This window comes from Zootoca vivipara, chromosome 13, assembly GCF_963506605.1.
Source record: "Zootoca vivipara chromosome 13, rZooViv1.1, whole genome shotgun sequence".
NCBI classification, from domain to species: Eukaryota; Metazoa; Chordata; class Lepidosauria; order Squamata; family Lacertidae; genus Zootoca; species Zootoca vivipara.
The window spans coordinates 54069723-54090231 of record NC_083288.1 but is presented as its reverse complement, the minus strand read 5'-3'; the positions used below and the strand labels follow the sequence as shown (position 1 = coordinate 54090231).

At 55.0% G+C, this 20509-nt stretch overlaps 2 protein-coding genes across 4 annotated transcripts in view; one reads left to right on the top strand and one right to left on the bottom strand.

The window, feature by feature from the left end:
* Nucleotides 1–12: 12 nt before the first annotated feature.
* Nucleotides 13–17413, bottom strand: ARRB2 (arrestin beta 2). Of its 3 annotated transcripts, XM_035135348.2 has the most exons (16): nucleotides 17091–17413; nucleotides 14971–15029; nucleotides 14429–14459; nucleotides 11798–11858; nucleotides 10603–10647; nucleotides 8348–8544; nucleotides 7789–7848; nucleotides 7526–7593; nucleotides 6711–6846; nucleotides 5617–5701; nucleotides 5361–5433; nucleotides 4686–4823; nucleotides 3166–3249; nucleotides 2303–2385; nucleotides 2085–2139; nucleotides 13–1014 (listed from the first exon to the last, which is right to left on the bottom strand). In XM_035135348.2, exons 2-16 carry the CDS (start codon nucleotides 15027–15029, stop codon nucleotides 918–920), a joined length of 1272 nt encoding a protein of 423 aa, XP_034991239.2. In that variant the 5' UTR covers nucleotides 17091–17413; the 3' UTR covers nucleotides 13–917. The 3 variants fall into 3 exon arrangements, with proteins under 3 accessions (XP_034991239.2, XP_034991240.1, XP_060137987.1); XM_035135349.2 differs by lacking the exon at nucleotides 14971–15029 and having other exon boundaries at nucleotides 17091–17228; XM_060282004.1 differs by lacking the exon at nucleotides 17091–17413 and having other exon boundaries at nucleotides 14971–16654.
* Nucleotides 17414–17562: 149 nt separating this feature from the next.
* Nucleotides 17563–20509, top strand: part of PELP1 (proline, glutamate and leucine rich protein 1) — a 9398-nt gene continuing 6451 nt past the window's right edge. Inside the window, exons 1-7 of the mRNA XM_060281408.1 lie at nucleotides 17563–17770; nucleotides 17963–18027; nucleotides 18445–18550; nucleotides 18732–18881; nucleotides 19434–19505; nucleotides 19604–19663; nucleotides 20245–20447. Coding sequence (XP_060137391.1) covers nucleotides 17573–17770; nucleotides 17963–18027; nucleotides 18445–18550; nucleotides 18732–18881; nucleotides 19434–19505; nucleotides 19604–19663; nucleotides 20245–20447 — 854 coding nt within the window. The 5' untranslated portion in view covers nucleotides 17563–17572. The remainder of the gene's footprint in view (nucleotides 17771–17962; nucleotides 18028–18444; nucleotides 18551–18731; nucleotides 18882–19433; nucleotides 19506–19603; nucleotides 19664–20244; nucleotides 20448–20509) is intronic.

Below are 20509 nucleotides of genomic sequence, written 5' to 3'. Positions count from 1 at the left end.
AAACCTCCAGGCATCTGTTAACCACTTTTTAATTCATTTCTTGCTCTCTGCTCAGACAATATAAGAAATAATAATGGCCTTTTTTTACTTCTTTTTACACGCATTGCCTGCCCCGCACCTGTTTGTACAGAGGGGCAGCCCTGCAAAGGTGGGGGGACTGGGCACAAAGCACAGAGACATTGGCACACACCTGCCCCCTTCTGCATTTGGGGGCACGGGGAGGGGTCCCCAATCCCAGGCAGTGGGGGTGGGGCTCAGCTCACACTCCCCATGGCCAGCAGAGGCATATCTCCTTGTGGGTGGGTGGGGGGCTTTGTTGAAAAAGAGAGGGGGGGGAGACAGAAGATGCCTCCCAGCCCCAATGGATTTTTTTTTAAGGGAAAGAGGAGAGAGTTCAATTGACCAATTGTTTTCCCTAACCAGTTAAAATAGCATTTAAAAATAAAACATTTATATAAAGAGCAGGTGGGGGGGGTTGCCCAGAGAGATTAGACACACACAACGTGGTCCTTTTTTCGGGGTGGGGATACGACAGTCAGACGATAATGCCCAATATATGATTCCAGTGCGTTAGACAAAAATTTGGGAGAGGGGGACGGACGAGGACGGTGGCGTTAAAATCCATCTGTGGAGAAGATACGCAGCAGCAGGTAAAGATTAAAAGCTGGGGGGGGGTGAAGCGGTGGCCCCTTCCCCCCTCCGTTTTTAGTCACATTAAAAGCCCCCCCCCCATACAGCATGAAGACACAAGGCAAAGGGGGGGGGTGATGGCTCCTATAAGAAAGGAGGGGGGAGTAGAGGATGAGGCGACATCCATACGGGGGGGGGGGCATTTCTCAGCTCTTTCCTCTCTCTCCGCTCCCCCCCCCCAAACTTGGCTGGACCTGTGGTGGCGAGGGGGGGGCGTTTCTCCCTCCCTAGCAAAAATGGTCGTCGTCTTCCTTGTCGTCCTTCAGCCCCTTCAGGCGCAGGCGGGCAAAGTCTTCGAATACAATGTCATCGTCCTGCCCGTAGCTGGGTTGTTTTTTGTGGGGGGGGGGGGAAGGAAAGGAGAGAACAGGGAGACACAGTCAGGCTGCTTTGGATATGCACAAAAATGGTGGATTTTCTTTTTCTTTCACCTGTAAAAGATCTGCTTCTTTCCCCGCATTCCTACATCCCATCATTTCCTCCAAGGTGGTGCGTGAAGCAACAACCCTGCCAGGTAGGCTAGGGCTGAAAGGGAGAAACCGGCCCCCTCCAGACCCCCAGGCAAGCAGCACAGCCAAGCAGAGATTTGAACCCGGGTGCTCCGACCACTGCACCACACTGGGAGCTCCCTGTGCAAGACCCCAAGGTCCAGCTCCTTTCCTGGGCCCTGGACACGGGGGTGGGTGGTGGGTTTGGGGGCCCTTGCAGCTGTCCCCCCCCTCCTTGTGGGTTCTCCTTTCCATGCCCCAACCGCTGACCAAGATTCTCCACTTTTAAACCCCCCACCCCAGTTGAACACCCCCCAAGTGTTAGATGGCAATGCAGTCACCCCACAGAAGTCCTCAAAGGTGGTTTGGGGGCTCCGCCCTGCCCTATATAAAAAAAGAAGCCACTCCAACTTGTGGAATGGAAGACGGAAATGTGTTGTAAGTTCTAGACTCGGACTGGGGAGACGCCGGTTCAAAGCGGCTATGAAGCCCATTGGGTGACTTGGGCCCCAAACCTCCCTCGCAGGGTTGTTGTTGGGGGGGAATAAAAAGGGGAGGGAGAGAAGAAGGCACATGTCCTTGAGCAACTTGGAGGAAAGGGCCGGCATAAATGTAATAATCCTAAGAGCCTCGATCTGTTGCTAGAGGGGGAGGCAGCTTATTGGCTAGCTTTGTTTTTATTATGCATTTTGGGTTTCCATCTTGCCTTCTTATGCTGGGAATAAAAATAAGTCAATAATAATACTAAATAATTGGGCTGAGTGGGAAATAACTAGGCAGAGAGAGAGAGAGAGGCAGACCCTTTGGGCACAGCCTGGCTACCTCCTACCTCCCCCCCCCCCGAGAGCAGGGCCTTGTGGGTGCTGGCCTCTGAGCCCCCCAGGGAAAGGGTCAGACTTGTCTTACTTCGTTTCGAACTCAATGAGGTTGGTGTCGACCGGGGCGTCCGTCTCGGGGGCGGCTGGAAGGGAAACGGGGAGCGTGAGTTTCCTCGTTCTCCAAGGCAAGGCGCCCCTTTTGACCCATGAAACGTCTCCCACCCCACCCTCCACTCGGAACGAGCACAGCTGCCTCTGGGGTGGCATCCCGTAGGAGAAGGCTTGCACTCCCATTCAGAGACTTACCCAGCTGAGGCTGCAACTTGGGCGAGGCCTGGTCGGGTGGCTTAGGGTGCATGAGGACGAAAGGCAGCTCCACGGAAACATCCCTGGGGGGCGGGGGAGGAGAAGATCATGAGAAGAGCCTGCAAGCGGGATCAGGCCCAAGGCATCCTGGCCTCAAAGGGCCAAATGCCTCATAGAACCTGGGAACTGAGATATACTGCCTCTGGACCTGGAAGCTCCATACTGTCATCTGAAATGTCTGGCTGCTGGATGAGGCTCGTCCAGCATCCTGCCCTCACAGTAGCTGAACAGATGCCTTTTTTATTTTTTAGGTGTTCATATTTAGTTATTTAATCATTTTTCGTTTGGCACATTGCATCTATACAACTCTTATTTTAATCTTACACAGACTTCCCGACTTATCTTCCATTGGCATCCTACTTCAAATCCTTGGTTTGCTGCAACTCCTTGGGGAGATTTTACATCTTTTTGGGGAGATTTTGCATCTTTGCAAACCCCAAATATTGCACGATCCTTTTTATTCTCTTCTTTTTAGATCGATTGGAAACTCCTCCCCCCTTTTTTTTACTACTGCAACTTGTTGGCTGTAACTTCTGCAAAGCCCCCAAAATATCCACTTATCTGCAATGCCAAGTGCCTGTGATTTATTCTAGCCTAGGTGTTTGTTTGAAAGTGGGCGAGAGCCAATGTAAAATCTAACCAAATTTAAATGCGCTTGGAGTGAACCATTGTGCTTAACTCTGCTACTAGAGAGCAGGAGTCTCTCTTCCAAACACCTCTTTTGCAACAGACGAGTTGGGATTTGGGGGGGGGCATGGCGACAACGAGAGAAGAAGAGCAACCCACCCGATATTCATACTTACCCTCCCCGGGACACCACCAACTTGACCTTGACCCGGTAGGAGACCAGGATGCCCAGGACCTCCTTGTTGGCACCCTCCTTCACGCTGCAATGCCAAGGAAAAAGAAATGGGGAGGCTGTTCTGACCTAGAAACACCCCAAGGACCCTGCAAAGAACAATGCCTCCCCTTTTCCCTACGCTCACATTTTTTACCCAAACTTTTGGGGGTCCCTTCCGCCTCCTCGGTGCCATGAACTCACCCCCAGTGGCTCCACCCCTCCGAAAAGAAGATTCAGAGCAGTAGCAGCAGCTAATTGCCAGATTAATCCAACTGAAACGACCACTGTATTTACTTCATAAAATTTATACAGTGGTGCCTCGACTTATGTATTTAATCCATTCCGAAGGCACCTTCATAAGTCGAAAAATTCGTACGTTGAAAAAGGCCATTGGAAACGCAATTTCCCATAGGAATGCATTGAAAACGGAAAAATTCGTAAGTCGAAGCAACCCTATCTAAAACCGCTGCGGGTTTTTTCCGGATGTCGAGACATTCGTAAGCGCGTGGCCATTACCCCCATTCGTAAGTTGAAAAATTCGGTTTTTAAGTCGTTTGTAAGTTGAGGTACCACTGTATACCGCTTGATTGCAAAGGGAAAATGCCTCAGAGAGGTTTATCAAAACCATAAAACTGTCACAAAAATTGCAAAACCACAATGGAACACACTACAAGCACAATTTAAAACTGCAGCAGAATAGACTGAAACTTGTGCAAACTTGTCTCAAACGGGAACGTGTTCAGCAGGCACCAAAAAGAATACAGTGAAGGCAGTTGTGCGGGAGGATATCAAGAGGCAGGGGTTCGAAAGTGTCGATGCTGCCACATTTATTATTAATAATAACTAATATTAATGTATTTATGCCCCACCTTTTCCTCTGACAGGACTCAAGGCGGCTTATGCATAAAAATAAGGGTGGTCAAGCAATCTTGCAGATAAGCTGCCCCCAAGTTGTCAGAATCACAGCCTCGTCAAATTGGAAGGGATCCCCGGCGGTCATCTAGTCCAACCCCCTGTTAAGAGCTTTATATACTAAGAGTAACACCTTGGACTCGGCCCGGGAGCCAATTGGCAGCCAGCACAGGTGTCGTATGCTGACTGGGTCTCCCCCTCCAGTCAGCAGCCTGCACCCAGGGCAGCCAGAAGGAGAGCACCTTGCTACACGGAGCGCCATCAATCCTGGGGTGAGCAGCTCTGCAAAGTCCAATATTCCCTGCCCTCTTGCCTCTTAGCACACCCCCAAGGAACCTCCTGCCCCCCCTCCCACCCACCGGGGGGGCTGCAACCCCCGTTTGGTTCCTGTGCAATCCTGGAATCCTTTAGCTGCAATTTCTGCCCGGCAGGGGGGTTGGACTGGATGACCCCTGGGCACCCCCCTTCCATGACAGAACAATGCCAAGGCGTATTTGCTGCCAGCCGGCCCGGGAGTTCAGGGGTGTTTAATTGCCGGAATGGGGGCGCAGGGGGGGGGGCAGGACTCACATGGTGGAAGAGGCCAGGTTGGTGTCTTCGTGCTTGAGCTTCCCGTCCAACGCCAGGCCCCTCTTCTCCCGGTTGTTGCTGAGCAGGGGCGTGAGGGTGTAGACCTTGCAGAAGGTGGAGCTGGGGGCCACTTGGTCGCTGGCAGAGGAAGCCAAGGGCAAGCAGAGACACACAGAGAGAGAGAGAGCGGCGTCAAGATTCCTGCCAGCCCATCACGGCCCACCTCGCAGGGACGCCGCAAGCTGCTTTCTACCGAGTAAGGCTGTTTGTCAGCCCACGTCATGCAGAATTACCTCTCCTCCCTTGGGGCTCAAACCCGGAAACTGCCTGCTCTAACCACTGAGTGACAGCCCTTCCACGAACCCCCATTGCAAGCTGGGGTGCAGGGGACAACGTCAGGCCAGTGCCAAAATGCAAAACGCCATTGGCTGAGACTCTTGCATTGCAGAGGGTTGGGCTGGATGAGCCTTGGGAGTCCCACCCAGCTCCACCCAGTGCTGCAGCTTCCCCCTGGGGGTGGGTGGAGTCTCCCTTGGAGCTTTTAGGGAGAGAAGGGTGTCCCAGAACATTTCTACACTTGGGGAGACGACGAAGGCAAGGCTGCGTTTTCCGAAATCACACACACACACCCCGCATCCCATCGCTCCAGCCCCAGTTCCAAATCCGGATACTTACTCCTGTTCGATTTGGGCCACGGGGCACTTGTACTGGGCTGTGCTGAAGAGGCAGATGTCTGCATATTGCCGCACTGCAGGGTCGGGAGGAAGGAAAAGCGTCAGGTACTGTCCAGAGGAAGCCAGGTCCATGGAGTGCCAAATTGGGGGGGGTGTTCCGGCGGGGTCCTCATCTGGCCGCTCCATCCCCACGCACCCCCCCCAAAAAATGCTCCAAGGTGGCCCCACCCAGCTCCGCAGGGACCCCCCCTTCCTACCGGACACCTTGACTTTCTTGACACTTTTGCTGGAGTTGTTTGTGACGTGAACGTTGACGCTGATGGGCTCCCCGTGGTAATAAAGCTGGAGGGGGGAGAGAAGGGGGGGTCAGGATACATGGCCAAGGAAGGGCCCTCAAAGGGAAGACACAGCCCACTCTCCCAGGACCCCCCTTGGACCAGTTGCCTCTCTCTCGCAACACCCTCCCCCCAAATCAAAAGCGGGGAACATCCACCTTGAAGCCTGTGACCCCAGAGACTCTCTAAATGAACCATGGCTGCCAAGAGTTCTGCATTTGAAAGAGATCCATCTTTGGAACTCACTGCCTCTTGACCCTTTTTTCAGAGCTTCCTAAAAGCGAAAATACTCCGGGGAGAATATTCTCTTGAACTAAACGCCTACGGTGTGGAACTTGACAGTCAGACAACAGATACTTGGTTTGGATTAATATAGTGATATTTGGAATGAGTTTGCAAAGAACGTATTAGGTTTTGAATAGCTACACTTCTATCAGGGATAGAGCATCATTTATTTCAATGTATGGAAATGTACTGATTTTATTTCTGCATCTTCTTTCTCACATATTTTCTTCGTCTCTTTTCTTTCATAAACAAAATTGTTCTAAAATTATACCGTAGTAATAGTAATACATTATTTCTATGCCACTCTGGGTGGCTTCCAGCAAATTTAAATATCAATTTAAAAAAATCAAAATTATCAACCATTTTTAAAAGCATTGATTTGCTCAGACCAGCCTGGGGATACTGGGGTGTGTTTTAATCGGCTTTAAGGGCCTTTCCCTCATTGCAGCAACTTGCAGGTGGGGCATTGTGGGGAGGGGGCAGCTATTGCTGGGGGTGGGGGAGATGGGGACTAGACTGGGGCTGCTTTTGAGCAGAGGCTGGGCGCCAAGGGAGTCTTGAGCTGCGGTTCCCGCCTTGCAGGGGGTTGAGCTATGACTCCCGGATTCCTTACTGCGACTCTTGCAATACTGGTGGCGGGGGTCCGCAGGGTCTCAGTCAGAAGCACATTTCACACACACACACACCGCAAATGCACCTATGTGCATCGCAACCCCCCCCAAAAAAAATACCTCCTTGTCGAGCGAAGCCTCGAGGTGCAAGGAGCGGTCGGACATCAGGAAGTGGCGGGTGGTCTCGGCCATGGGCTGGGGGCCGGGCTTCTCCGGGGCATATTGAACTTTCCGGATGACCAGGCGGACGGAATTCCTGTGGGTGGGGTGGGGGGCAAGAAGGGAGAGTGGCTGAAAGAGGAGTTGGCTGTGGCCCAGGATGCCTGGGTTCTCCCCAAGGCGAGTGAGGAGGGGGCAGTTCAAAGCCCTATTAATCCATTGCATGAACGTCAGCCCACCTTTAGGAATCGCAAGGAGCTCTCTTCCCCATTTCACACCCCCACCACCACCCTGCGAGTTAGGGAAGTCCGAGAGAAGGGGGTCATGATAAAGGCCAGTATATAAATCGAGGGGAAAAACAAATAGTAAAGAATTAAATACAGAGTTGGGCCAAACACTTCTCCCTACAGTTTCTGGGACAAAGGTATTTTCTGGCCTGAACTGGACGTGTTGCCAGAGATCTGAACCCAGAGCCTGCCATGGGCAAAGCAGCCGGAAAAGGGGGCAAGGGGCTTCACAGAAAAGGACACAGCCTTATCTCCCTGCCCCACAACCTTCCCTGATCAACCGCAGTTCCTGCATTGCCGGGGGCTGGGCTGGATGACCCCGGGGGCCCCCTTCCAACTCTACCATTCTAGGAAAACTCCCAGGGGTTTGGCGGGGAAGACTGGGCTACATAACACCAAAAATAACAATACATCTGTTTTGCTTTTTGCAATTTCTCAGCCACAGGATTTGTTTGCCCATGAAGAACAGCCCTGAGACGTTGGGCTCACCTTTTGTGAATCTTCTCATCTTGAATTTTGGCACAAAAAGCCCGGATCTCAAAATCGACACCGCAAGCCTGGAGGAGGGGGAAAGCGGGGGGGGGGGTGTCCCTTAGTGACACTGCTGGTCCTGTCGTGTGTCCCCCCCCCCAGCTGCCCCATAAGCAGCTCTGCCCCTAATGCTGCTTTCAGGGCAGAATCCACAAGGCTGCATCCTTTTCTTTCCCCTGAACCCCCAAAATCTGCCCCCCACCCCTTCAGAAACCCCTTACTTTTCCTGTGTCCTCTGGACCCGGCTGCAGCGTCACAGAGCAGGGCAGGTTCTGTGGGATCTGAGGGGCGCAGAGAGAAATAGAGCAGTGAAAAAGTTCCCCCCCAACTCCTACTTTGGGGTCACCAACATGGCACCCCAAGGGCTTCTCCTCTGAGTCCCAGCACACAGACACCCCCCCCCCCCGCATTTTCCCCTCTTGCCACTTTCTCCACCCCACAAACGGAGACCAGAAACCCAGAAACCAAAGTAGCCGCACCATCAGCCCCACCCTGCGGAACTCCCTGCCACTGAAAATTCAGCAGGTGCCTTCCACGGCAACTTTCAAAGCTGGGGGTTGGGCTAGATGCCCCTTGGGTTCCCCTCAAACCTGACAGTCCTTTGATTCTGTGACAGGGGATGGAAAGGAAATCTGTAAGGGGACAGTAATGGCATGATCATAGAGCCAGAGAACTGCAGAGAGTTGGAAGGGGGGGACCCCCAAAGGGCCTCTAGCCCAACCCGCCGCAATGCAGGAATTTAGGGGTGAAAAGGTTGGGTGGGCTTCCTCCCTCTCTTACTATGAAGCTGAAGGGGTGGGCGTTGGCCCCCAGTTTCCGCAGCAGCCGCTCCTGCAGGCGGGTGAGGGGCTCGGCAGTCTCCTCGGGGGGCGGGAAGGCCTGCCACGAGGCCAGGAAGAGGTCCTTGCGGAAGGAGAGGCCCAGCACGTCCAGGTCCTCGCGGCCGTAGCGGAAAGCGCAGGTCAGCGTCACAAAGACTGCCAGGGAAGAAGGGGGACACGGTTAGGCCCCTCCGATGCCACACAGCCCTGGAGCCAAAGGGAAGGACATGCTCAGAAAAAAGGAAACGGTCGCCCCCCAGGCATCTAGGATTTTGCAGTTTTGCAGAAAGCAAGGGCTTCACTACTTCTGTTTGGTGACAGAAATTTGGGGGTGCTTCAACGCCCCACGCGGGTGATTCCGCCGTGACCAACGTCACATTGGCAAGCTCCTTGACACGTCATGTTTTGGTTCCCTCCAAGCTAATGTTTTTTGAACTCCAGTGGACCTCTTTTCGTGGCAAGGCACTTCTCTGCAAAAATTACCAAGAAGCTGTCGTTTAATTTCTTTTATTGCAATTAAAAGGTGTGTTTGACTGTGGCAAAGGTTCTGCAGCCTCAAGAATTTACCTGTAACACTTGGATAATGACTTTCTCTTAAAGTTTTATTTATTTTTATTTTTACCTATATGTTTCAAACTTCCTGAGAGCTATAAGATGCCATGTACTGATAGTATAGGGACGCAGGTGGTGCTGTGGGTTAAACCACAGAGCCTAGGGCTTGCCGATCAGAAGGTCGGCGGTTCGAATCCCTGCAACGGGGTGAGTTCCCGTTGCCCGGTCCCAGCTCCTGCCCACCTAGCAGTTCGAAAGCACGAAGTGCAAGTAGATAATTAGGTACTGCTCCGGCGGGAAGGTAAACGGTGTTTCCGTGTGCTGCTCTGGTTCACCAGAAGTGGCTTTGTCATGCTGGCCACATGACCCGGAAGCTGTACGCCGGCTCCTTCGGCCAATAATGCGAGATGAGCGCCGCAACCCCAGAGTCAGTCACAACTGGACCTAATGGTCAGGGGTCCCTTTACCTTTACTGATAGTATGGTCCAAACTGCAGTCCTAATGCTTATTAAATTCTCAGGGAAGGAATTATGACGGTCCTAAAAGGAGGTTCATGGGACACACCCTCTTATAAGTTGCCTGCTGTGATGTTTCGTTGGTCACAAGAAATACTGAATATATGACACATTTCAGGTAACATCTCACCCCGTTATCTTAATGCTAAGAACCTCAAAGAAGAGGAAAAAAACCATACATTTTCCTTTTCATTTGCTATGGGGAGGGAGAGGTATGTGTGACCAACATAACATGTTCAAGCAATGCAATTTTCATTGCCCTCCAGTCATCTGATTTCCGCCCCTAGCATGGCACTTCTTATCAGTTCCCCAAAGGAAGAAGCAAATCTATTAGTACGATCAAGGGTCATTAACCTACTGTCTCTTTTCTCTGGCAAGGTCGTTAGAAGAACTTTAGGGTGGGAGATGGGGAGTAGAAATTAGAGAAAATCCGAGTCATCTTCCTGTCACACTTCCAGCTGCTCTAATCATGCGCAGAATGATTGATCATCAAACTCTGAACTGAATTATCTTTGGAATGGTGTGGAGAACGTGTTGACCACGTGTGAACAGGAAAAATGCGTTTGTAGGTTGACCGTTTTTTCACAGAATTTCCCAGATAAGTCTCCTCTGCTGCCCGACCCCCCCCCCAGCTCCTCAAACGATCAGACATTGAGCAATTTGGAGCATCCTAAGGACTGGAGCCTGTAAAACCAGGCACAGGGCCTTCCCAGTAGTGGCACCCTTCAAATGTCAAGGAAATAAACAACTATCTGACTTTTAGAAGACATCTGAAGGCAGCCCTGTTTAGGGAAGTTTTTAATGTCTGATGTTTTATTGCTTTATTATTATTATTATTATCACTAATTTGGTTGGGAGCCACCCAGAAAATGTCCGGCGCCGGAAGTCGCGTCTATGCATGTCTGGAAGTGCGTAGACGCAACTTCCGGTGTCGGCGCCGGCCATTTTCGGTGCCCATAGATGGGCAAAGCGACACAGGAAGTTGCGCCTACGCACTTCTGGACATGTGTAGATGCAACTTCCATTGTCGGCGCCGGCCATTTTTGGTGCCCATACAAAATGCACAATAAATACATAAAGGCAAACAAGTAAAAATCAGTGTCCCAAAAATTCAAGCATCAGCCCCTTTTCTTGCCCCCCTACTTACCCTTCCGGTCCTTGAGGTATTCGGGGTCCACCAGAACGACACCATCTAAGGGGGCAGAAAAGAAACAGAGGGGGGGGTAAGCATAGCTGCCAAGTTTTCCCTTTTCTCGCGAGGAAGCCTATTCAGCATAAGGGAAAATCCCTTTAAAAAAGGGATAACTTGGCAGCTATGGGTAAGGGGGGGATGCAAACCTCCATTCCCACCCACATCGCCCTGGATTGGTACAGCCCAAACAGCAACACACACACACCAGCCAACCCCCCCCCCGACTCCTGTTCTAGACTTGATGATCTGATAACAGATCAATAGCCTTTACTTGGGACCCTTTTCACTCCAGGGGAAGGTTCTCTCCATTTGGTTCCACAAAATGGTTCACACACACACACACACACACACACACACAGACACAACTAGATTCAGGTCTGATGCAGTCGAAATAAATAAATGAATTTTAAAAATTCCTTTTTAAGGTGCTCTAACTAGCACCTTAGAGACCAACTAAGTTTGTTCTGGGTATAAGCTTTTGTGTGCATGCACACTTCTTCAGATACACGAAGAGCTTATACCCAGAACAAACTTAGTTGGTCTCTAAGGTGCTACTGGACAATTTATTATTATTTTTATTTAAATTGCAATTTCATCGCCGCCTGCATTTCTGATGCTGAGTTCTATCGCTTTGCAATCTGGATCCAAATTTATTAAGGTATACCTCTTCCTATCATCTACTATCACTGTCGAAAAATGTAATCAAACTCTAACAGAACTGCAAGAATATTTGAAAGCCATGCCTATGAAAATACAGTATGTGCCATTAAAACAAAACAGCACAGCGCTACTAAAGCCCTTGGGCTTAAAAAAAAGACCTGGGTTCAAATGCTCAGACTTGGAAGCCGTGCCCCCCCCCCGCCGGCGACCACCGGGACCAGTCGCTGCCTTCCTGCAGTCTTGGCCACCTTGAGCTCCTTGCAGGAAAATAAAGTGGTCTAAAAGTGCAGTTTTTAAAAAGGCATTTTCGCCTGAATGGAGTGGGGGGGGGGGCGGGGAGACTTTGACGCACCCCAAAGAAATTGGAAGGGACCACCGCTTAACTCACTTTCCTCTTCTCCAAGCATTCCTCTGGAGGAAGAGCGGCCTGCTCCCCCCTTGCACCACCGACTGCCCCAGGGGCTCTCTGCCCCCCCTGCCCCCTACTCACCTACGGGGTCCACTCTGTCCAGGTGGTCCACAAAGTCCCTCTTGCCCAGGTAGACGGTGAGCTGGGAGGAGAAGAGGCAGAGCCCGGTTAGGTGGAGACAAGAAGGGAGCTCCCTCCATGGGGGGCCTCTCTAGGGAAGCCCCCAATCCAACATGGCAGGGGGGTGGGCTAGATGGCCTCGGGAGCCCCGCCCGACTCTACAATTCCTGGATTCCCTAGGGATTTTTAAGCAGAGGTCGGGGGGGGAGGGGTGTCTGTCAGGGATCCTTTGGTTGCGGTTCCTGCGTGGCCCCTGGGGAGCCCTTCCAAACCCACAAATCTCTGATTCTATATCAGTGGGACAGACAAGGGCAATGGGACACTGGAAAGACCCCAAACCTTGTGACATCAAGCACCTGCCCCCCCACGCAGCCAAGGTCCCTCGTCCTCTCCTCACCCCCCCCCAAGACCTGGAACTGCCCCCCCAGCTCACTTCCAGCCCCACCATCCTTCTCCCACCCCCAAATCCATAACCTGCAAAGCAGGACCCCACCCCACTCCCACCCCCCAAAGATCCCCACCTGGCTGCTGAGCTGCTTCCGATAAACCCGCACGCCCAGAGGAGGCACCTCGCACCGGATCTGGCCCAGCTCCAGGGGTTCCATCCTGCCCTCCCCACTTCCTCCGTTGATCCCAGCTGCCCCCCCTTCACTCCTCCCCCCCCCAGCCCCAAAGGCTGTTTGGCCTGCAGCGTTTTCTGGCTGCCCTACCCTGCCAGGAGTCTGCGTTGCTGGCTGCCCCACAGAGAGGGAGGGAGGGAGGGAGGGAGGGAGGGAGGGAGGATCACCACAGAGACTCCGGGAGTCAACAAAGCGCCGTCCTCCTCACCCAGATTGAGCAAAGCATTGGAGGCTTGGGAGGGACCCCCAGGGGCCATCTAGCCCAACCCCCTAATAAACCAGGAGAGAGAAAGGGGGGCAATGGGGGAGAGAGAGAGAGAGAGAGAGATGGAGAGAGAAAGAAAGAAAGAAAGAAAGAAAGAAAGAAAGAAAGAAAGAAAGAAAGAAAGAGAAAGAAAGAAAGAAAGAAAAGACACGTGTTTGCCTGCCTCCATCCTTGCCTCTCAGCTGCCTTGCCCAAGATTCAGGATTCCAGCCAGGTGTTCTGAAAGCAGGGCTGGCACCCACACGCTTTTTTCGCTGCCCCCACCCCAAACAAAAGCCCACCACCACCACAAGGGCGCTTCCCTCCTCCCTTCCACCAACAGTGGTTTTCTCAGGCACTCAAGACCACCCCCCGCAACCAGCTCAAAAATTGAATTTTCCAGTTCATCGCCTCCGCGCCCTCCCTTCTCCTTCAGCCCCCCTGTAAAGCCAGCCCCCCCATCTGCACCCCCCCACAAGAAGCCTCTTCCCACACCCCATCAGCAAGAAGAGAGATCGCTTTTGGTGGGTAGCCGTGTTGGTCTGCCGTAGTCGAAACAAAATTAAAAAAATCCTTCCAGTAGCACCTTAGAGACCAACTAAGTTTGTCATAGGTATGAGCTTTCGTGTGCATGCACACTTCTTCAGAAGATATCAGATACCTGATATCTGAGGAAGTGTGCATGCACACGGAAGCTCATACCAATGACAAACCTAGTTGGTCTCTAAGGTGCTACTGGAAGGAATTTTTTTCTCTTTCGGTGGGGGGATGTTCTTGTGCAACTAAGTTTATAAAATCAACTTATAAAGTATGTAAAATTATGCATGGCATAAAGAAACTGGGCAGGGAAAAGTTTCCCTCTATCTCATAACACTTGTGGACATGCAACAAAGCTGAATGTTGGAAGATGCAGGAGAGAGAGGAAAAAAGTCCTTCTCCATGCGAAGTTAAACTGCGGAACTCCCTGCCACAGGAGGCAGCAATGGCCCACAAACCTGGATGGATTAAAAAAAAACCATGGAGGAGACTAGTGGATGGACATTAAATGCAATGGAATATGCATAAGCTCTGCCTCCAGAGGCAGCAAACTGGAAACCCCAAGACGGCAGAAGCTGCTCCTGAGATCGAATCCTCGATTTGTGTGTGACTTTCATCTGGTTGGCCACTGTGAGAAGAGGATGCTGGGCTGAGTGGGCCGTGGGCCTGATCCACCAGCCAGACCCTAATGCAAGAGATCCCTTTTGCTGGATGTGGCAGGGAGAGGGGGAGCGCCATCCGCAAATTTGAGTCTGTGATCAGATCAAGGGGGTGGGCGGGGGTGTTTCTCGGGCGACTGACAGGTGGGGGGGGGGGAGAAGCAGAGTGCGCAGAGCGGGGAGAAAGAGAGGCAGCGGCAGGCGGGAGTCAGTTCCTGGTTTGAGACTTGTGCTTGCCTGTTGGGGAGGAAGGAAGCTGGGAGGGGGAGGGTGGCTGACAGGAAACCCACAAAGAGAGAGATGGGGGGAGAGAGAGAGAGAGAGAGGAGGCCACACGAATAAACCGTTAAACGTGCCTTTTTGGCCCAGGCGCCAAACTCAGGGGGTAGAAATTGGGCTTGGCCGGATTTTGGAGGGAATACTACTGCTGCTTATTATTATTATTATTATTATTTGCACAGCACCCATCGGACTGGGAAGGGGGTGTTTTGCAGGGGGAGGAGGCAAAGCCGGGTGCAAGGGGGTCACTTACTTTGCAATTGGGGCTGGACTTCTTGAAAACCCTGTTTCCAACGACAGAGAGGGAGAAAGAGGACAAGGCAGTTAGGATAAGTGGGGCGCGTGCAGCATCTCCCCCCACCCTACAAGTGGGACTCCCCCCAAAAAGAAACACCGTCCCCCCACCCCCTTCTCCTCTCCCCACCGTTAAATTATCCAATGCTTTCTCAGGACAGCTCCCTCTCTCCCCCAGGAACAGAAATCCACCACCAGCAGGGCTTAGTACAATGTGTTGCCGTGGGAACCGCATCAGGACCAGGTGCCTGAGGGTTGCCGCAGCAACGGGAGCAGCTGTTACCCTGTTATCAAGGGGGTTGGGTGGTGAGGGCAAACCCCGCTGGGGAACCTCTTTTCCAGCCTGGGCATGGCGGGGGGGGGGGAGGTCCAGCCCAGCAGAGACAGAGCAAGGTCCAGGGCAAGGCCGTCGCTGGGGGTCCCCGCCAGCTCTGTTCTGCCCTGACGGAGCCAGGCCAGGAGTCTCCCCCAGCCTGGAAATGCCATCTGCAGAATTCGAACCTGGAGCAGGTGCCACTGAGCTCACAAATCGCAGGGTTGGAAGCCCCCATAAGCCCCATCTGAAAAAGTACGGTAATAATAATCATAATAAACCAGCCATCTCTTTCCTTGCCCCCCAATCCTTGCCTCTGAGCCCTTAAAAGGAACTGGGTGGTGATGCAGGAGAATTTCAGAACACGGTGCACTTATTCCCAATATCCTGTTCTCCTTGGGAGGGGGCTCTTGCCCCAAAGGGGGAGAGAAAGGGGGTGGGGAACAGGCTCTCGGGACCCCTCCCCTGAACCGTCTCCTCCCAAGATCAGAAAAGGCCCGTGTTTCTACCTCGGAATCTAGAGCTGGAAGAGACCCTGTGGGGTCATCCGGCCTCACCCCGTGCAATGCAGGAATCCCTTGCCCAACGTGGAACTCGAACTCACAACCCTGAGACAGAGAGTCTCGTGCTCTACTGCCTGGGCTCTCCTTCACTGGAGGTTTGTAAGCAGAGGTGGGGCAGGGTTCCCCCTTATAAACCCAACACACACCTCCCTCCCTGCCCTATAGAAGCCCGATGGGGGATTTTCTCTGCCCTGGCTGGAGTTTCAGTGGGGCAGGAAAGCCTGGGGGGCACAGAGACCTGCCATCTCCCCCTCCTTTCTAAGAAGTTCAAGGGGGGCCAGCAGCTCTGCAGGGCCATCACCGCAGGGAGCGGCGTTGCGTCCTGTTGCATGTCAGGGCAGGACCCTCCATCCTGGGCCGTCTCGGGGGGGGGGGGCTGCCAGAGTGGAACCAGAGCTGTCCAGAGGGATGGTGGGTGCAGAGCAGAGAAAGTTATTTACACCCTCTTCCAAATGTCACCCGGCAGATGACTTCCTGTTTTCACGCAAAGATGGGGAGGAGAGTCACCGCTTCCTTATAAATGGGCCGTTTTCGTTCTGTCCCCCCTCCCCCTCAGTGCAGCGCTGGAAAATAATCCGGGGGGGGGGCTTTGTGTCTGGAAGTGAGTTGAGAAAAGCAGGCATAGTGGTTAGAGTTCAGACCTGGGTTCGATTACCGCCCAAAGACTGGGGGGGGGTGAGCCTGGGGTGCTGCACCCGCCTTGCAGGGCTGTTGTGTGAATGGAATTGGGATGAGGGCCTTGGAGAGAGCAGGTTGGCCTCTGCCTCTCGGCCTCGCAGGGTTGTTGTGTGCGTTGAAGAAGCACCTTCAGCTCCAGGAGGCAGGGGATAAACGCAACTAATAAACGGGAAGAACTGCCTTGGCGGGTCGGGCACCCTCTCACCTCTGGATCCAGAGGCCGAGCTCTGTGTGTGTGTGTGTGTGTTGTGTGTACACAGGCAGACGTGGCCAGCCCTCCCTCCCTCTTGCCCCACAACATATGGGGCTCTGGTGCCAACTCCTGCCAGGCTCCGGGAAGAGGTTAATAGCCAACTAATAAAAGTAAATAACGGAGAGGAGGGCGAGAGAGAGAGAGAGAAAAGTAACTTCTCTTTTCTGCCCCACCCAAAGCAAAGGGGGAGAAAAAGAAAGGACACCCCCCTCCAGAACCATTGGGAATAGAAATGCAAGCTGGGCATAGAAGGGGGGGTTCCCCCACCCAGGGGAAACGGCAGGAAAGCCTTTGGGTGCTGGGGCAGCTGCCAGCCCCCCCCGGGCCTGGCACCCTAATGCCTCCTCGCTCAGAGGGCCCCGGGGTCCCCCACGTTGCAGCCAAGTCTCCCCGCCCCCCCAAAAAAAGATCCCCCAGCCCTTCTGCGCCATCTGGGACCCAGACGCCTGGGAGGCTCCAGCAAGCGGCCAGGACACCTGGGCTCTCCAGAGGGAAGGGAAGGGGTGGGGTGGGGGGAGAAGTCCTGAAGAGTCGCTCGGACGCCTGGGTCCCCTCGAGTTGGGGCGCTTTTGTCAGGGGACGGAGAAGGAAGCCAGAGTCCCGGAGAGCAGAATGGGAGGGGGGAGTCTGAGACCAAGACTCCGCTCCTCCTTGGGGGGAGGGGGGTGTCGGACTCCTGGGTCCCTTGGCGGGGAGAGGGGGCGCCTGGGCTCCCCTTGCGCGCGCAGCGGGGGGCTGCTCGGACTCCTGGGTTCCCTCCCGAGCAGCCGATGCGCGTGCGTGGGGCTGGGGGGCGCCCGGGTCCCTTCCCTACCTGGTTCCCGCCTTCTCCCCCATGCCGCCGCCTGCGCTCGCCTTCCTCCTCCTCCTCCTCCTCCTCCTCTACTGCTTCAGACCCGAGTCCGGGCTGCAGGGCGGAGCGGACCACAGTGAAGCCATGGCTGGCCTCCGGGCCGCGGTCACGTGGGAGCCTCGGCAGCCAATCCGAGGGCTGGCCCGGGAGGCGGGGTGGGGAGGGGGGAGACGTCAGCGGGCGCCGACACAGATTTCCCCCCCCCCCGCTGGGGAAGGCGGAGCGAGAGAGAGGCCCCGAGCATGTGCAGAGCGCCCCCCTCCGCTCTCTGCACGCGCTCAGAGGCTCCGGCGGGGGCGGGGAGGAGGAGAAGGAGGCGGCTTCGCGGAGCCCCTCCCCTGGGGCGCGGCTTCGCGGCGGGCAATTCAAGCCCCCCCCCGGCGCTTCCCAGCATGCCTCTCGCGCTCGCCCCGCGCATGCGCCCTTGGCGGTGATGAGAGGCGATGGCGGCGGCGGCGTTAGCGATGGGGGCGCCTTCCTCGTCGTCGGGTCCCGGGGGGGCTCCGTCGCCGGGGCGGCTGGTGCTGGAGACCCTGGCGGGGCTGCTGAGGGGGGGCGCGCAGGCGGGGACCCCCCCGGAGACGCCCCGGGGCCTGGCCGGGCTGCTGCGCTGCGCCAGGGAGGCCGGTGGGGGCGCCCAGGTGAGAGACCCACCCCGTCTGAAGGGCCTTTTCCCCTTGGGGGGGGAGCCTCCCCTTGGCGCTTCCTCCTCCTCCCCCTCAGGGTGGGGGGCCCCCGGGCCCCCGAGCATGAGCAGAGCGCCGCCTCCTCCCCCTCCGCGCTGGTCTCTGACTGGGTCCCTTCTGTCCCCCTCCCTCCCTCCCTCCCTCCAGGCGTCGCCCACCCTGGGGGGTCTGGTCAGCCTCAGCAACACCCGCCTGGGCTCCATCAAAACCCGGTGAGTCGCTGCCTCTCCTCCCTCCCCCAATGCCCCACAGGCGCCGGGGACTACAACTCCCAGCATCCCCAGCTCCTTGGAATCTGGAGCTGACCCAGGGGGTGGCTGGGTGGCTCTTCTCACTCTGCCAATTTCCCAGCATCCCCTTTCACAACTTCTGTGAAACGGGGTGGCAGGGGTCTTGTGGCCCCACTCCAAAACCAGTGCAGCCCCCTCGGGTGGACCCACAGGTGTCTCAGAATTGGGACCCAAAGGGGCATGTAGTCCAACCCCACCAGCCACAAGCTACTGGGACCTTTTTCTCTTGACACATCATCGTCTGGCCCGGGGTTGGGCTGGATGACCCTTGGGGACCCCTTCCAGCCGTGCAGTTCTCTGACTCTGCCCTGCCGCCTGCTTTTTCTTCTCCCTGCAAAGGTTTGAGGGCCTCTGCCTCCTCTCCCTGCTGGTGACAGAGAGCTCCACCGAAGCCTTCAGCCAGAACTGCCTGGGGTGGCTGCGAAACCTTCAGCACCTCATTCAGGTGAGTGGGGGGGCAGCAGTGCCCCCCCCCGGCCCAAGAGCTCCACAGCTGCACCCACCAGCAGAAGCTGCCCTTTCTGTCCCCAGGAAGGCTGGGTGGTTCAGATGTTTTGGGTGGGCGGTGTTAGATGAGGAAGGCTGCCCCCCACTAACCTCATTTCTTCTCCCTCCCCCCCCCCAAGTCTCAGGATCCGCCCCCCACGATGGAGCTGGCCGTCCTCATCCTCCGTGACCTGCTTGAGTATTCCTGCCAGATCCCTGAGCTGGCCCGAGACATTGGCACCAACCACATCCCAGGGCTGCTTACCTCCTTGCTGGCTCTCAAACCCGAGGTGAGACCCCCCCCCAACCCACCTTAGTTGGGGAACTGGGGGTGGCCTGCATTCCCCCCCCCCAAGGTGGAACAAAACATGTTTGAAGACCCACAAATTGAAAGTATTAATGGGCCAGCTTAATAAAATCAGAAATTCAGCACAATTTGTACATAAATATTAAGACAGTCAAAGTGGAATTTAACAATCAATGTGCTAATTAAATAGATTGCCCCCCCCATAATGTGACTTCCCCCCCTTTCATGAGAACACCAGAGCCTGGCTGGGTGAGGTTACAGTGGCCAAAGACCTCTTTGCACCAAGGGACAGAAGTAGACTGCCTCTGCAACTGGAGGCTCCATGAGGACAGCAGAGCTCGGCTGCTGGGTCAGGCCTAGGCCACAGCGGGAGGTCTCCCTGTGGCAGGGAGTTCCGCAGTTCAACAAAGAAGGTCTTTCTTTGATCCCTCCTGGATCTCCCTGCATCTGGCTTCGCTGCGGAGTAAAAACTCTTCCCTGACCCTTTTCTCTTTTCTGACCCCCCCCCCTTGCCTCCCCCTGGGACTCTTCCCAGTGCCAGATTGCCACCCTGGAAGGAAGCAAGGCCTGCATGATGTTTTACCCCAGGGCATGTGGCTCTTTGCGGGTAAGTCTTCTGTTTTGGGGGGCAGAGGAGCAGCACTGGGTTGCAGAATCCCCACTGACCTCTCTCCCCCATCCTTTTTTCCCCCTGCCCCCCCCCAGGGCAAACTGGCAGCCTATTTCCTGGCTCGCGTGGATGCAGAGACACCCCACCTACAGCAGGTAAAAATGAACCTCTCTTGCCTGCCCTTCTGCTGCGCAGGGACCCCCTGCCTTGTGGTTTAAACTGGGAAAGTCCCCTGGGGGCAGGGGGGGTGTTTGTGAGACCTAGGAAGAGCCCCAGAGAGTGCAGTTGGATCAGGCCAGAGGGGCCCAGCATCCCGGCCTCCCCACCCCTGCCCAACCAGGTGCCCCCAGAGGGAAGAATCCCACCAGCAGGGCCTGAATGGCCCAGTCAGCAGCTTCGTGGCTCTTTTATAAATCCCATTTATACAGCCCGCCTTCATTCCCCAAGCTGGCATATGCAGCTCCCCCACTTTATCCCTGTAACAACCCTGTGAGGTAGGCCAGGCTGAGAGAAGCCTGTGACTGGCCCCCAAGGTCACCCTCGCCCAGCTTCATAGCAGGGGGGGCTGAAGTCAGGTCTCCCAGGCTCTAGACCCCATTGAATCCCCATGCAATCTCTGTGAGGTGGGGATTTAAACCCAGGTCCTAGTCCAGGACTCTTTGAGTGCTATGGGGATCCCGCCCCTCTTTTGGGCTGCCCCACTGATGCTCTGCCTCCTTCTCCTTCTCCCCCCCAGCTGGCCTGCGACTGCTACGCCCTCCTGCCCTCCCTGGGCGCCGGCTTCACGCAGGGGCTCAAGTACACAGAGTGCTGGGGACAGCAGGCCCACTGCCTCCTGGCCACGCTGCACAGCCTGCTGGGAACGCTCTACGAGGGCGCCGAGACAGGTGCGTCTCCTCCTACTTTTAAGGTGGATATTGCTGTTACTTGGGGGGGGTAGCAGGGCTCAGAATTCGCCAGGCACATTTTGCACCCGGTGCCAGGATGCTACCCTGGCATCT

What these genes read in the sequence shown, in the direction of transcription:
- ARRB2 (XM_060282004.1), bottom strand. Translation starts at nt 15,056, where the DNA reads ATGATTATTATTACCGTACTTTTTCAGATGGGGCTTATGGGGGCTTCC. An exon ending in GGACAGAGTGGACCCCGTAG is followed by an intron (nt 10,648 to 11,797) that starts GTGAGTAGGGGG and finishes CTGCCCCCTTAG; the next exon opens with ATGGTGTCGTTCTGGTGGAC. An exon ending in CTCATTGAGTTCGAAACGAA is followed by an intron (nt 1,015 to 2,084) that starts GTAAGACAAGTC and finishes AAAACAACCCAG; the next exon opens with CTACGGGCAGGACGATGACA.